Source organism: Zingiber officinale, chromosome 9A (genome assembly GCF_018446385.1).
Source record: "Zingiber officinale cultivar Zhangliang chromosome 9A, Zo_v1.1, whole genome shotgun sequence".
Taxonomy (NCBI): Eukaryota; Viridiplantae; Streptophyta; class Magnoliopsida; order Zingiberales; family Zingiberaceae; genus Zingiber; species Zingiber officinale.
The window spans coordinates 98,298,080-98,312,857 of NC_056002.1; the positions used below are offsets into that span (position 1 = coordinate 98,298,080).

Consider the following 14,778-nt stretch of genomic DNA (forward strand, 5'->3'; position numbering starts at 1 on the left):
TAAACTTTAAATACACTCTTTTAAAGAAGGGCAATTTGACTCATCTAATTAATTCAAAATTAAAAACTTAAATTTAAATTACAAATTAAATAAAAATATAAAAATAAAATCAATAATTTAGGGAGATGCTCTAAACTAATTGACACCTTCAAAAATAATCTACCCGATAGGGTAACCAAAAGTAATCTACCCGGTAAGATAATTAGGATTAGAATAAAAAGGGACAAAGTTTAACTTGACCTACGGTACTAGTGAAGTTTTGGATGATAGTAGATTAGAGAAGCTTAGTCTATGCATGTCTAGGAAGATATGACTTTGACCTGGTGCATTTGGCTAAGTGGAACTAACTGAAGCTACCCCCTACGGATCCTAACTAGTTAGACCAAGGTTTTGTACTAAGTTCAGTGGATAGGAATATTTGGAAAACCTCGAAGGCATGGTTACTCTAATGATGTCCAGGTGACTCATCATAGCCCAGAAGTTTATCCAAAAAATACTTGTTTGTTGAGCCCAAAGCTAAACCTGAATCTAACACAAAATTAAACCAAACCCTAAAAATTGAATCCAACTCATCTCACAAAATTATAGGATTCTCTAATTGAAAATTTAGATCGGATGAGATGACAAAAGATATAAAATTTAAATTAAATTAAATTAAACTAAAATTGAAATTGAAATTAAAATTAAAATTAAAATTAAAATTAAAATTAAAAATAATTCTTAAAAAATTATCTTTAAATCTTTTTAAAAAATTATTTAAAAATCCTTTTTAAATTTATTTTAAAAACTTCTTTTAAAAATCATTTTAAAAATTCTTTTAAAAACTTCTTTTAAAAATCATTTTAAAACTTCTCTAAAAATTCATTTTAAAAATATTTGAAAAAAAATTTAAAAATTATTTTATAAATTCTTTTAAAAACTTTAAAAATATTTTTAAAAAAAATTTCAAATCAGTTTTAAAAAAAAAGTTTAAAAAATCACTTTAAAAATTCTTTTAAAAAATATTTTAAAAATTCTTCAAAAATCATTTTAAAAATTCTTTAAAAATCATTTTAAAAATTCTTTTAAATCATTTAAAAAATTCTTTAAAAATCATTTTAAATTTTTTTTAAAAATCATTTTAAATTTTTTTTAAAAATCATTTAAAAATTTTTTAAAATCATTTTAAAAAGCATTTTAAAATTTTTTTTAAAATTTTTTTAAATTTTTTTAAAAAATCATTTTAAAAATTCTTTAAAATTTTTAAAAAAAATTCTTTTAAAAATCATTTTAATAATTATTTAAAAATTCTTTTAAAATCTTTTTAAAATTATTTTAAAAATTCTTTAAAAATTCATTTTAAAATTACTTTTAAAAATTCACTTAAAAATCTTTGAAAAACTCTTTAAAAATTATTTTAAAAATTCTTTTAAAAACTTTAAAAATATTTTTTTTAAAATTCTTATAAAAATTATTTTAAAAATTCTTTAAAATTCATTTTAAAAATCATTTTAAAAATTCTTTAAAAATCATTTTAAAACTAAGACACTTAAGTTAATTAAAACTTAAATTTAAATCCTTTTATTATTACTTTAAATCATCTTAAATTTCTTTAAAATTATTTTAATATTTTTAAAATAATAATAATAATAATTTAAAAGTTAGATATTTTATGGAATGATTAAATCACTCAAAATTTAAACTTTAAATTTAATTAATTAATTAATAAGTAAATAACTAAAACTTAATTGTTTAAGTCTAACCTTATTTGAGAACTAAGGTTGACTTGATTAGGAATTAGATTTAACCTAATTAAAAACATTAAATTGATTCTAAATTCTTTTTAATCAACCTTGACTTACATTAAAATATTAATGAAAATTTTAACTATTTTAATTAAAACATAATTAAAGATTGACTTAAATTGTAGCTTACTTAACTTTGTTTAATTATTTTAATAAATTTAACTTCAAATTACTACTAACGTTAAACTAAAGTTTAATTTATTACACCTGAATCTAAAGTCAATTATTTTAGAATAATTGATTAATCAAACTTAAATGAACAATTATACCAAGGATATATAAATAATATAAATATTACTAAATCCCCTAAAACATTTCAATACAAAAATGTGTCAAGGTTGTAAACTTTAACATACCCAAACCTTAGTTTTAACTTAACGGGGAGATATAAATTAAGGAGGAGATATAAATTAAGTGGGAAATATAAATTCAGAAAAAGTATCAAATTCAGGAAAAGAATCAAATTTTTTTACTTAAAAAATTATTTCCTTAAGTTCTTTATTAAATTCTATTTTAATTATCCCTTATCATATTTCTCTTTTCCTATTCCAGTTCATCATCTTTCTCTCCCCCGCGAAGTCTTCTGCCAGTCATCCACATCATCAGCTACCTAGTGCATCATCTCTCTAATTTTCAGACATGATCTTCAAATAATAATTCCAATAATTAGCAAGTATGTTCCCCGCAAACTTTCATTAGGTGTTAAAAGAAAGTTCACAAGGTTATGGCTGCCTTAGAATGAATGGTTATGTGATTCCTCTGATCTTGGTTTGCCGGTGAAGGTATGTGGCTTGAGTGTGTTATCAAGCAACTAGTTGATTAAGCTTCTTGCAGACTATTAGGCCAATTAGTTTAAGTATCATTGCCAATTTAGTTTAGATAACAGATGATAATTGCAGGCTTTTGTTTGGATATTGGGGTTTGACATGTGTAATTAGGATTATTAAGTACTTTCAGAATACTTGTCGACTAAATCTACAGCAATGTAGTCTTCGTAAATCCCAATTGGTTAGCTAATGAGTAAGCCTGGTAGGGTTCTATGATATTATTTTGGAATTTGTTCATTAGTTCTTGATCCTCTCTTTGTTATAAGACTGAGATTGAATATCACCTCTTAAGATGCTATCTGGTATTGTTGGACAACTTTCTGTTTGTTCATGTGCTTTTGTGAAGGAGATGGCTGAGGTCAATGGCACTGAAATGATGGAATTGGAGCCGGAGGGTGCTCCCTTCCAGAGGTGCTTCCTTGGATATATTGTCCTTTGGAGCATATTTTTAACACAATTTCGCCCACCAAAACATTTCCTCTATCGATGTTTACAGGTTTCAAAGAAACTAAATGATCTCTGAGAGAAGATTAACTACCTTGCTGGTGAGGAATAGGCTTTTCTTCCATGATTGTTGTTCCTTGGATCTTGTATCCTACCAAAAACTTGTTCATAAGTAGGATGCTGTAGTGTTTTTAATCTCTGACAGACTATAACTATCATTCCATTCCCAAATCCTTGCATTTCCCGCCTCATATTTATCTTTTTTTTAGTTGAATCTTACAATGGTGACTTGAGCCATTTTGAAAACTTTCATCGCGTATTATTTGGTTGTAAGTCCTCAAAGCAAAAGCATATGTAGCAGAGACCTGATCTCAGCCCACCTGTTCAACATGATGAAATAACTACAAAGGTAATACATGCTGATAAAAGTAAATATAAACATACTCTGATATCAAATAAAAAGCCACTAATTATCATTCATGTGTGTAACAATCAACAGAACCTGATCTAGGTATTTTAATCTATATTGATTTTACCATAATATCACATATGTTTTCTATTTTTTTAAAAAATAAAACAAAAGTATTCTCCATCGTCAATCTATTCCATGAATATATTGGAATCATAAAATAGATAAAAATCAAGATTTAAATCTCCATTGTAACGTTATTATTCCTTTCTACCTTCCTTTCTGCTCAAATAAATGGACAAATTTATCATAACATTTTTTATTTTATTCTTGGTGCCATGCTTTTTCTTTTCTTCTTTCTACGTTTAAGCAGATAAGGATGAAGATTAAAAGTGATTGTGATGGTGCATTAAAGGATAAAGATATTGAACATCATCTAGACCATAAATCATAAAACATGAGTAGAATTTTAACTAAAGCAAATATATTAAAAATAGAATTACCAGTCTTGTTTTTTATCCCTCAAGCAACAATAGGCCAAAAGACAACAAAATATATTCAAATTTGTTTTCTTTTTTTAATTTAATCATTTAGTTTGGTTAGTTAAGAAAAATAAATAATCAGTCGATAATATTACATTTTGAATCAAATCCAATCAGTTATAACTTGTGAAAATATTTAACTAGTAGGGTGGTCACTTTGAAAACGCAATGAGGAACATTAGGATCTAATGGCCTCTCATCGCAAGTGTCCTTGAAGGTTGGTGACTGACATCCCAAATAGGGCTATAAACGAAACGAGCCGAGCCGAGCCGAGCCGAGCCGAGCTTTGGGGTGTTCAAGCTTGTTTGATAAGATAATCGAGCCAAGCCGAGCCAAGCTTAAAATGAACCAAGCTTTTGAAATGAGTGTTCAAGCTTGGCTTGATTTATTTTTTATGAGCTTGGGTTTGTTTGAAGCTTGGCTTGAGCTTGGTTCGTTTAGATGTTATCAAGCTCTCAATTCAAGCTTGGCTTGAGCTTGGTTCGTCTAGATGTTATCAAGCTCTCAATTCAAGCTTGGTTTGAGCTTGGCTTGAGCTTGGTTCGTTTAGATGTTATCAAGCTCTCAATTCAAGCTTGTTTGATTGTTTGAAACTTTTAATTATTTGATTGGTTATTAAGATTGATAATTTAAATTTATTTATTTATTTATTTATTTTATTATTTATTTAGCATATTGAAAAGAGTTTTATTAATAAATATGGTTCGTGGGCATTGTTCATGAATGTTATTCATGAACATTGTTCACGAACGTTGTTCACGAACGTTAACGAGCTGAACACATTATGTGTTCAAGCTTGTTTGTTTAACTTAACGAGCTGTTCAAGCTTGTTTGTTTAATTAATCTTATGTATATTGAACGAACATAAACAAGCTCTTACCAAGCCGAACACCAAACTTGTTCATGAACGCTTGGTTCATTTACAGCCCTAATCCCAAAATCATCAAATGCTACTTATGGTGGGTCAAGATACCACATTGAATAGGCTTTGATTTTCTATAGACTATAGGTTCCTTTTGTTGGAACCCCAAGGTTGTTTTGGTGTGATCAACAAGTTAAGTTAGGTCCTGCGTTGTTTCTAACCTTGTGTCTAAGTGTGCAGGAGCTTAGGAGCACAGGTACTCGAGCGGAAGACGCGGCTAGCGAGAAGGACGACACGCTGTGCGTCCGAGGGACGAGGCGCTGCGGAAGAGTACACTGGCGGACGAGAAGGAAGTGCGCGCGGTGGTTCCGAGGTACGAAAGCCGGAGCGGAAGATTACTCGGGGAGCAAGAGACGCAGCTAGCGCGAAGGTCGGCACGGGGTGCGACCGAGGGACGAAGTCTGCGGATGAGTACGCTGGTGGACGAGAAGGGACACGCGGCAATTCCGAGGGACGAGAAGCCGGAGGGAAGCACGCTCGAGAAGACCGGAAGATGGGTTCGGGTGAGCCCTATTCCGGATGTCAGAGATCACCCAAGCAAGCGGAGCCGGAGCAGAAAGACCCGGACCAGAGGCGAGCTGAACCGGAGAAGAGAGCACGGACCAAAAGTCAACAGGGTTGACTTTTGGCTCCGGGGCGCCCGGAGCTGTCCGGGGCTCCCGGAACTGTCGGAGGCGCCCGGAACTGACTTTTTCCCAGGATCGAGCTTTGACTCGATCCAACCGTTGGGGGATAAATTTTATCCCCCCAGGGCGCCCGGAACCCTTCCAGGCGCCCCGACCAAGGCTATAAATATAGCCTTGGTCCAGAAGCTTTTCAACAATCACGATCATTCTATTTCCAAACACTTGTGTACTTTAGTTGTAGTTAAGCTTCTGTTCTCTATGCCTAAACGCTGTAAGAGGCTTCTCCGCCTGAAGGAGTTTTTTGAGCTTAATCTTCCTTGGATTAACAACCACATCGGTTGTAACCAAGTAAACATCTGGTGCCTCGTCTTTTCTTTTATGCTTTTATTTTGCTTAATTCATTTTACAAGTGTTAGCTTAATCGTTCGAGGAAGGGTTGTTTGTTTTTAATTAACAGGTTATTTACCAACCCTTCTAGCCGGCCCAACGGTCCTACACCTTTATGAAGAGTAAAAACTTTCTAGTATGTAAATATTGGGTCAATTCTGTTTGTCGATAGGGCCTGCCTAAGTTGACAAGGAACAAGTTCTCTTAACCAAAATATCATCCCTTGGTCATCAGGTTATTTCACCAAACAACTTCATAAGCTAATTTATATCAAAAATTGAATCAAAAGAGACCTAAATAATACTTAGTGGTGGCAAAAGGCGAATACGCTCGCCCCCAGCGCCCCCGCCAACCCGTCCCTAAACCCTAAATAATACTTAGTGCACTTTAACATGATTGCAAACAGTCTAGAAATGAAATTGAAACAATCGGATAAACAACATGTAATATCAAAATTGGCTCAAAATAAACATAGATAATACCGATAACATTCAATTGTCATTATGATGGAACACAGCAAATATGGAATCAGCTCCGTCACTTTATTGCCACTAAATGAGTAATTGATATCTGTTAATGACAAGACGACCCCCTCATTAATGTCCTAATGCTATGTTGATATAAGAAGTCCGAGGTGGCCTCTGGAGATTAAAGGCGACCTCACAAATACAAATGGGCTGTTGGAACATTAAACTCACAAGGGGAGGAGTTATGACATGAAACATTGAATGCCTTTGATCCTTCATGACCAAAGAATGAGGCACAGCTCCATTTATTAATTGGAGTTGCTGGCACTGATGGATGTGTAGAAGTCTCAACCCACCACATAAATTCATTATGCCTTGCCCAATATATGTTTCATGGAGGTGGTGGTGTGTTGTTTTTTTCCTTTCCACTTTTTATTTATTTTCTCCCCTGTAAATGAGGAATTCAATTAATTTTAGAGGAAGCTCATGAATGCTCACCAACTAGAAGCAGTTCATTACTGCATGGGACAGTTGATGTTGTTTAGTTTCACAAGAATGAAGCTCACGTGGAGCTCATGAGAGCAGTGGCTATTTAACTAAACTCATTGTCATCAAACCATAATTTGTCAAAAGCATTTATGATTGACTAAATAAATCTATACAAAACTATAAACATGTCATTTTGTTTATACCATCCCAACTTGTTTTCTTTCTAAAATTTTCTACATGTAATTGCTCTATAAAATATTATTTCTACTAACTCTATTAAGAAAACTAGTATTTGTGTGACAAGCTACAGATGGGAATTAATTGAAGAGTTACTAGATTAATCATAGAATTAAAATAGAGCACCAAGAGGTTCATATGAAGACTAGATCTCCATAATTATATCAAAAGGAGAGAGCATTAAGAATGAGGAAGGAGTTAGATTTTGGTAGGTCATGCATGGAATGAGCATGCAGGATAGGTTCCCCTGCAACTGTGGCTGTAACTGGAATAATCCAACCCCCTCGTTTGAATCCCATACACTAGTTAGTGAAATCGCTTTTGTCTATGAATGATTATTGCAAGTCCAAGCACTAACTGCAGGTGCAATAATTGGAGAGGATCCCTAATTAGTGGTTCGTACATGAAGGTGTTAAATGGAGGGATTTGAGGCAATTTAAGGTCACTCTCCAGTCTACTGTCCGCTTTAAATGCAGAGGGCTGCCCTCCACTTAATGGGGTTGGATGAATTCACTTTAAGAACCCTATTTACTCACCACGCGCGCCCTTGCATGATCCCATAAATCTTAGCAATATGTATCTCTCGAGTTTACCATTCCTCTCGCTCTATATATTGCATACTACAGATATGAAGATATAAAAGTTGATTCATAAATCTTAACGAGGTGACAAGGAGGGGGTTAACCTGGTTCAAACAAGCAGCTATGGAGCACACAGAGCTTTCTCTCGGCCCGCCTCGATCAATCTTCAGTGCGGAATCAGATGCGATTTCCACGATGAAGAGGAAGCAACAATTGATATGTTGTAATCCAGTGAGCCAACGCAGCAGCATTGACCTCCAGCTCAATGATCCCCTGCCACTAGATTGGGAACAATGCTTAGACTTAGAAGTGAGTACTAAACCTCTTTCTAGCATATATATATATATAATATGACAGGATGATCAAAATTTAAGCTTTGTTTAAATCGATCTGTGGCAGTCAGGAAACATGTATTACCTAAACAGGAAGAAGATGAAGACGAGCTGGATGAGGCCAAAGGAGGCGAGCATGGAGTTGGACCTTAACATCTCAGCGCTTCCATTTTCTGAAGGGAAGGAAACATACCCAGATCAGGAAATGAAGCAGGGGTGCAGTTCGGGTGGCAACATGGTGGCATTAGTCTGTGTCAATTGCCATCTTCTAGTCATGATGTTCAAATCTTCACCACTGTGTCCAAATTGCAAGTATCTGCACTTGCTGCAGTCACAAGATGTGTCTCGCCGTAATCTGGAAGCTGTGAAACCCTTGGAAACTCTGAGCCTCCTCCGTTAACTGTGGACATGAGCACGTAGGTTAGTAGAAAAAAATATATAATAGTTGTTTGGAGCCCTGATAATAAGGTCAGGTGAAAAATGTAAGGGAAAGAGAAGAACTGTCAATACGATCGAATGAAATCAGCTCCATGTTCAAACGCTTCATGGGCCATCTTTTCATTAAATGAAGAGACGTACCTCGGGATATGAAAAACTCTGACTGTACCTGCATCATAAAGTGACATAAATGTTGTTCTGTTTTAGTGGACGGACACCCTTTTCCCTTGCTTCCGCACAAAAACTTTTTAAGTTTATGCACCTTCCGAACGCAATCTGCTTCCATTCAACTAGGTGATAAGATTCACCCACCAAAAAACTTGCAACTTGAAAATAACTTTTTCATGTGATGTTTCTTTTAAACACCCACAAGGGAAATTGGACAACTATGTATCCTTCTTCAATCACCATGTTTCAGACTTGAAAAGTACTCGGTCCCAAAATTAAATTTGAATACAGATAACAAATTCATGTGTACAATGTTCTGTAATAGTACTGATATAACTATTCATGAAAATTGTAGTTGATATTTATCAACAAATCATTCTAAGACCTAGAAGAAACTAGATCCCTAACAGAGTTCACCAAATCAACAATTTCCTGGTTTGATTCAATTGGTTGTCTTCGAAAACTCTGCATGTAATAAGAGTAACAAGTCATTGATTATGCAGTCAAGTGATCTGAAAGTTTACAGATTTTACCTCAGAGGGCCATAGCTGGTCCCCAGCCTTCCTAGGAATTATGTGAAGATGAGTCTGCAGCAGGCATAGGCTAAATAAGGTAGCAAACAGACACTGGTATTTGAAACCATCTATTGAACTTAATTCACTACTAACATGAAATATTACTTGGCCTGCTGCTGATCCATTGTTGACCAACAAGTTGAATGAATCTGCAATTTTCACATTACAAGTAACTCTTCCGCAAAATGATAAGGAAAGGTGTTTTAACATGGGGCAATCCAACTGATGGTTTTTGAAAAAGTACACAGCTAGAGGTGGAATGGCGTTTATTTCACAAAGATGAACAGATTAGGCCAAATGGTTCCAAGGTGAACAGGAGGATTGCTTTATTGAGATGACTAGTAACTTTCTACGACATTTAATGTAAATAAACATTCGAAGGAACGAAATATAAAGAATAACAGAAGCATGGTTATATTAAAGTGCCTCAAACAATGTCAAGGATTTTTTTTAAATTGTTTTTTTGCAAAAAAAGAAATGTGACGGAAAGATTCATTTGAAAGGGAAGAAAAAGCAAAATATTATCAAATGATGCCGAGCTAAAAAAAAAGGTGCCGTTACAAGCTTTTTCTTTTAAGATAACAGAATATAAGAAACCAATATACTTAGGGGGATTCTCATTCCCTTCCGGAAACCAAGCTCACCAAACTTGTAAAAACCAATGGTGCAAATTGTTAATTTTACACAAATCTGTGAACGATAGTAGTTAAATAATCAAAAGAAAGGGGAAAAAACAGAATATCTAAGATGCACAAGTTTTTCCCTCAATACAAGGTCTAGAATTGTGTCAGAATTTCAATCTTTCCTAGAACAATATGATTTTGGTACTATATCATGCCACACAATAATTAATTGAATTATTAATGATAAGATGATTAGTTTTACTTAGCATAAATTATAGTTTTACACAATGCAGTTTAGGTATTTATGTCATTCCACGTCTCAGTGCAAGAGCGGAATGGAAAATCTCGACCGTGTTGGTCAACACGGCTTGAGATTTTTAATCCATTAATCAAAAAATGTTCACAAGTTCTCAAAAGTCAACTAACAAGCAGCCAAGTTCAAGGCTTACTTACCTCTTTAACGAGCAGCCTAGTGTACACAGTTTACAATTATACCTTAAGTTCAAACATAAAGAAGATATACAAAATCATCAAAGCAGAGATCTCTTTAGTACATTCGACCTACCACATTGGGTGGCTTTCATTATACAATTGCTAAGAAAGGGTATCTTTGAACACATGGATGCTATCACCTGCATCAAAAACATAAAAATATGAAAACAGTCGATGAAATACATCCTTTCCCATATCTTTCAATTAACCATCTGGAGGGTAGTCTATATCATGAAAATATATACAATTAGTTACCAGAACAGGGGATGATTTTATGATAATTGAATATCAGATAATCAAGCAATTTAGCAGGATACAATTCTCACAATAGATTAACCTGAAAAAGTAGTACCTAATGTACGAGTTATCAAGAGGTGTTAATATGCTCATCCTAAGGTATCGAATTCAGAAAGAAAAAAAATTAAATATTGAAATCTTTGCCAAAACTTAGATTTTTTTAGAAATTTTATCTACGAGTATTGGTATATTCAAATTACAGAAATTTTGAGACAAAAAATAAACAGAAGGGCAATTGAACTTCAAGAGAAAGCATGATGAATCATGGTTGTCCCCACCATACCAATCTCATTGTAGTATCTCAAAACTAGTTGAAAGAGAAAGAATAATTTGAATGCTATGAGAAACATTGACATAAATGTCATTCCGCAAACTATTTTGCTTGTTTCATCTAGACAAAAAAGATACGGTTTCTTGATTCCAGTTGTTATATATATATATTGTTCCTCTGTGGTTTATATGAATATTAATCTCCAATGAACAAACAGTGGTAGGTATTCAATCTGCACTAGCCATTGAAGTATGCATGCACATCAATAAACTGTAGAAATTAGACAAGTATTTTAGATTTAGTATTTCGTTCATTGGCATGGTAAAACTTATTGATTCTCAAATAAGGATGCCTATTTTTAGATCCTAAGAATAAATGAGGGAAGAAGCAAAATACTTAATGCATAAACAAAGAATAACAAACAATATCAAGATCTGCATTCCATATTCATGAGCCCATAATCTATATAATTTCAGATCCAACTCTTGTCAAGAGGATAATTCTAAAGATCTCCAAATCTCATGAACATGAAATGCTAAGAGTCAAGAAAAAGAAAGATCCAGGAACTGCAAAGCAGTCGTTGTCAATTCCTTATGACAGTGAGAAACAAAAAATCAAAGCTAAAAATGCAAATATCTACAGATATTTGTTACTGTGAATAAAATAAGAAAACCATGACGCAATGCCCCAAGACCAGATTCATCAAGATGAAACCGCAACAAGCATAACAAACACGTGGTGTTTCTCCAAGTTACTGACTAATGCTACTCTAAGGGTCAGAAGTAAAGAGCCTTCAGATTAAGGACACTAGAAACTCACAGAAGGTGAAGTTGATTCCAATGAAGGTGAATGTGATTTTGGAATGATGAGGGAGTGCCTGCAAGCCAAGAAGATGAATAAAAGAATTCAGAATGAAATAAATAACTAAATAATCAATAATTTTGTAAAATAAGATGATTGGGGAATAATGCTTCATTCAATAATCAACATCATAGAAAGAATTACATATTGATGATATGATAACAAAAATTTTCCATTACAAACCAAAAGAATACCAGGAGGATCGAGAAATAACCAGAGATAAATCCAAACAAAATCAGTGCAAATGGACAGGAGTGTATCAGTTAATTTCTTTCCTTTAACACCTATAAAACTGGTGTTACGTTAACATGCAATGAGGCCACAAACTTTAAATATAATATAATTCTGGATCGGATAGCCTTTGTGGCGCATACATAAGCTACCTATTCTGATCAAAATCAGAAGACGACTGATGCTTCAACTTTAGAGAGCAAACACGATGCAATACCATGTTTACGCTCATTTCAACAGACAACATGTTGCCAAGAGCTTATTAAGAAATATGAGAACAAACAGATGATGCAAGGACATTGAGAAGTTTGGCTGAATCGAAGAGATAATTTAGAAGTGAGCACTAATGAGTATCTAGTTCACAAGGAGCTCGACCTTGACTTAGCAGTGACCAACAATGAAAATCTGGAGAATGGCAATAGAAACATGATGAAGAGTGAATAACAAGGATGAAGGATAACATATAAGAGAATTAGACGAGGGCCGGAGAAAGCTCTATTACATGTAAAATAAGATAATGAATGTATAACTCTTCATTCAATATGTTTTTTTGGTGATCATACACAACACCCTATTTTATAAATACCATGACGTAAGATAGAAATATAGAAGAAAATACATGTGCAGTAATATGACAAACAAAAATATATAAAGAAAATTCCAAAAGCAAATAGAGTATAATCAAAGAGGATTGAAACAAAAATACTCAATATCAATAGAAGATTATCAAATAATTTCATTCCTTTAACAAAATCCAAGTTTAGTTAAATTGCATTATCCTCTTTTTTATCCTTGAAATACTTCAGAGAATGGATATTGAAACTCATAACCATATAGCACCTTAGAGCATAATAATAAAAAAGCATAAATGCTTTACCCAGAAGTCAATGGATTAGAGTCCAAAATACAAATGCATACATCATCTTCATAAAGCTGCAAACGAAAGGCAAAATTAGCCATTAAAATCAAGTAAAAATGAATAACATAAAGTGCTTGAAAGTTAGAAGCAGCATGTTGATTATCCATTTAATCTACTAGTCCCTCTAGCTAAACCTAAAATATGATTCCCATATTGGTTCGGAGTTCCACTTGTGCATTACTGGAACTGTATAACATTATTAGACAGTATCAGCACAAGCTATCCATCTTGCTTCGTCCATTAAACTATGTTGATGACTCCAATCATGCAATACAAACTCCATCTATCCACAATAAAATTAGGAAAATCTTTGTAAGCATCAGCAATTGACAAAAAGATTTTACGTTGATGGAAGGGATAATGATTCTCCAGATTAGAAGAGAATACACAAAGATTCATCCCAATTGACAATTGAGAACAGAGTAAATAAGAAGAAAAAAAGCATTTCTGAAATAAGTAAGCGAAAAACGAAATCAATGTGGAGAACGATCACAAAAAGATTCATCGGTTTTGAAGGAACACTAGAATCGGAAAGCCTAGACGGATCATAGGATGAGCAGGCTACCTTGAACGCGGGGGATTCGCCACGGATGATCCGGCAAAAGACGCATCCTGCCTCCCCATCCCGTTGAGATTCGGCGTCGCCTGCGCTGCAGCTGGAAGTGGCGACACACGGCGGTTCGTCGGGCTCAGGAGAGCGTCGAGCGACCCCGGAAGGGGTAGGGCCGGCCGGACTGAGATGAGAGGAGAGGACGGCGATTCGGCGATGGGCCATCTAGCAGAGATCGGCGGCGGATGGCAGGCTCAAGCAGAATGATGTCGGCATCAAATCTCTCTCCTCTCTCCTCTCTCCTCTCTCCTCTCTCCTGCGGCAGCCACTGGGAGTTAATGCGTTATCTACTCCCAAGTGGCTACTAAAAATGTCAAACTATAAAACCTCTAGAATTTTCCAGCACGCACCTCTTTTTTATGTATTTTTTTCTACACTCACCCCAGAGTTTCATTTCAAACAAATCAAACCTTCATACAAAATTCTCTAATAACAATTTCCTTTCGTAAATAAAATTTAAATAACGATAAATAATCTTAAAATCTCTCATCATAACTTAAAATTTTATATGTAGTCCACGTATAAAAAAAACCTTTATTTTCACATCTTTCATACAAAGTTTTATTTATTCAACATCCCATGTAAAAATGATTATCTAATTATCCTTAATTATTTTTTAATAAAAAATCTAAAAAAATATAATTTCTTTTAAATTTAGTATATTTAAACTTAAATTGAGCATCATTTTTTTCTCACTTAATATAATTCTTCCTAAATTTAACATCGTTTAAAGGAAATCTAATATATTTTCCTTCCAATTGAGCAATATTTAAAGATAATCTAATATATTTTTCATCCAATTGAGTATGAATAAAGTCCTGCTCAATTTGATAGAAAATATACTAGAGTAGTTTGATGCTCAATTTAGGAGTAATTATACTTTATTTTAGACTTTTTTAAAAAAATATATATATAAGGTAATTAGGTAACTTGGTGTCTATTATGTTTGGTTAGAGAGTAAAAATAAATTTTTTTTTTGACCAAAGGATGTTCATATATCTTTACAATGACATAATATTGTCCATTTTGGACCTGATGATTTTATTCTTGGACTCTATCCGAAAGATCTCATGTCAATAGAGATATCTTACATCCTTTTTAAACTTATGATCTTTTCTAAATCTTTCCAATGTGATACTTCAATCCCCAACAATCTTCCCCTCAAATGAAAGACTATAATTACTCTCATGGTCCGGCCCTCCTCTTGAGCATCCGGTCACTCTTGACCTACTTCGGGCCTCCCGGC

General features: G+C 33.7%; 2 protein-coding genes across 3 annotated transcripts; one reads left to right on the plus strand and one right to left on the minus strand.

Annotated features, from left to right (window-relative positions):
- Positions 1-7,838: 7,838 nt before the first annotated feature.
- Positions 7,839-8,691, plus strand: LOC122019936. The gene is made up of 2 exons (XM_042577587.1): positions 7,839-8,024; positions 8,115-8,691. Exons 1-2 carry the CDS (start codon positions 7,839-7,841, stop codon positions 8,445-8,447), a joined length of 519 nt encoding a protein of 172 aa, XP_042433521.1. The 3' UTR covers positions 8,448-8,691.
- Positions 8,692-8,913: 222 nt separating this feature from the next.
- LOC122019935 (adenylylsulfatase HINT3-like) lies at positions 8,914-13,827 on the minus strand. 2 transcript variants are annotated; one of them, XM_042577586.1, is made up of 7 exons: positions 13,488-13,827; positions 12,881-12,936; positions 11,731-11,788; positions 10,417-10,483; positions 9,334-9,377; positions 9,187-9,240; positions 8,914-9,118 (listed from the first exon to the last, which is right to left on the minus strand). In XM_042577586.1, the coding sequence occupies exons 1-7, from the start codon at positions 13,695-13,697 to the stop codon at positions 9,032-9,034; spliced, it is 576 nt and encodes a 191-aa protein (XP_042433520.1). In that variant the 5' UTR covers positions 13,698-13,827; the 3' UTR covers positions 8,914-9,031. The 2 variants fall into 2 exon arrangements, with proteins under 2 accessions (XP_042433520.1, XP_042433519.1); XM_042577585.1 differs by having other exon boundaries at positions 9,322-9,377.
- Between the last annotated feature and the right edge of the window lie 951 nt (positions 13,828-14,778).

Bases quoted from the DNA above. Each gene is read 5' to 3' on its own strand.
- LOC122019936 (XM_042577587.1), top strand. From the start codon at position 7,839: ATGGAGCACACAGAGCTTTCTCTCGGCCCGCCTCGATCAATCTTCAGT. The intron at 8,025-8,114 runs GTGAGTACTAAA...GATCTGTGGCAG, and splicing joins AACAATGCTTAGACTTAGAA to TCAGGAAACATGTATTACCT.
- LOC122019935 (XM_042577585.1), bottom strand. From the start codon at position 13,697: ATGGCCCATCGCCGAATCGCCGTCCTCTCCTCTCATCTCAGTCCGGCC. The intron at 10,484-11,730 runs GTGAGTTTCTAG...TTTTTGATGCAG, and splicing joins TGGAATCAACTTCACCTTCT to GTGATAGCATCCATGTGTTC. The intron at 9,378-10,416 runs GTAGGTCGAATG...TGAAAATTGCAG, and splicing joins AATGAAAGCCACCCAATGTG to ATTCATTCAACTTGTTGGTC.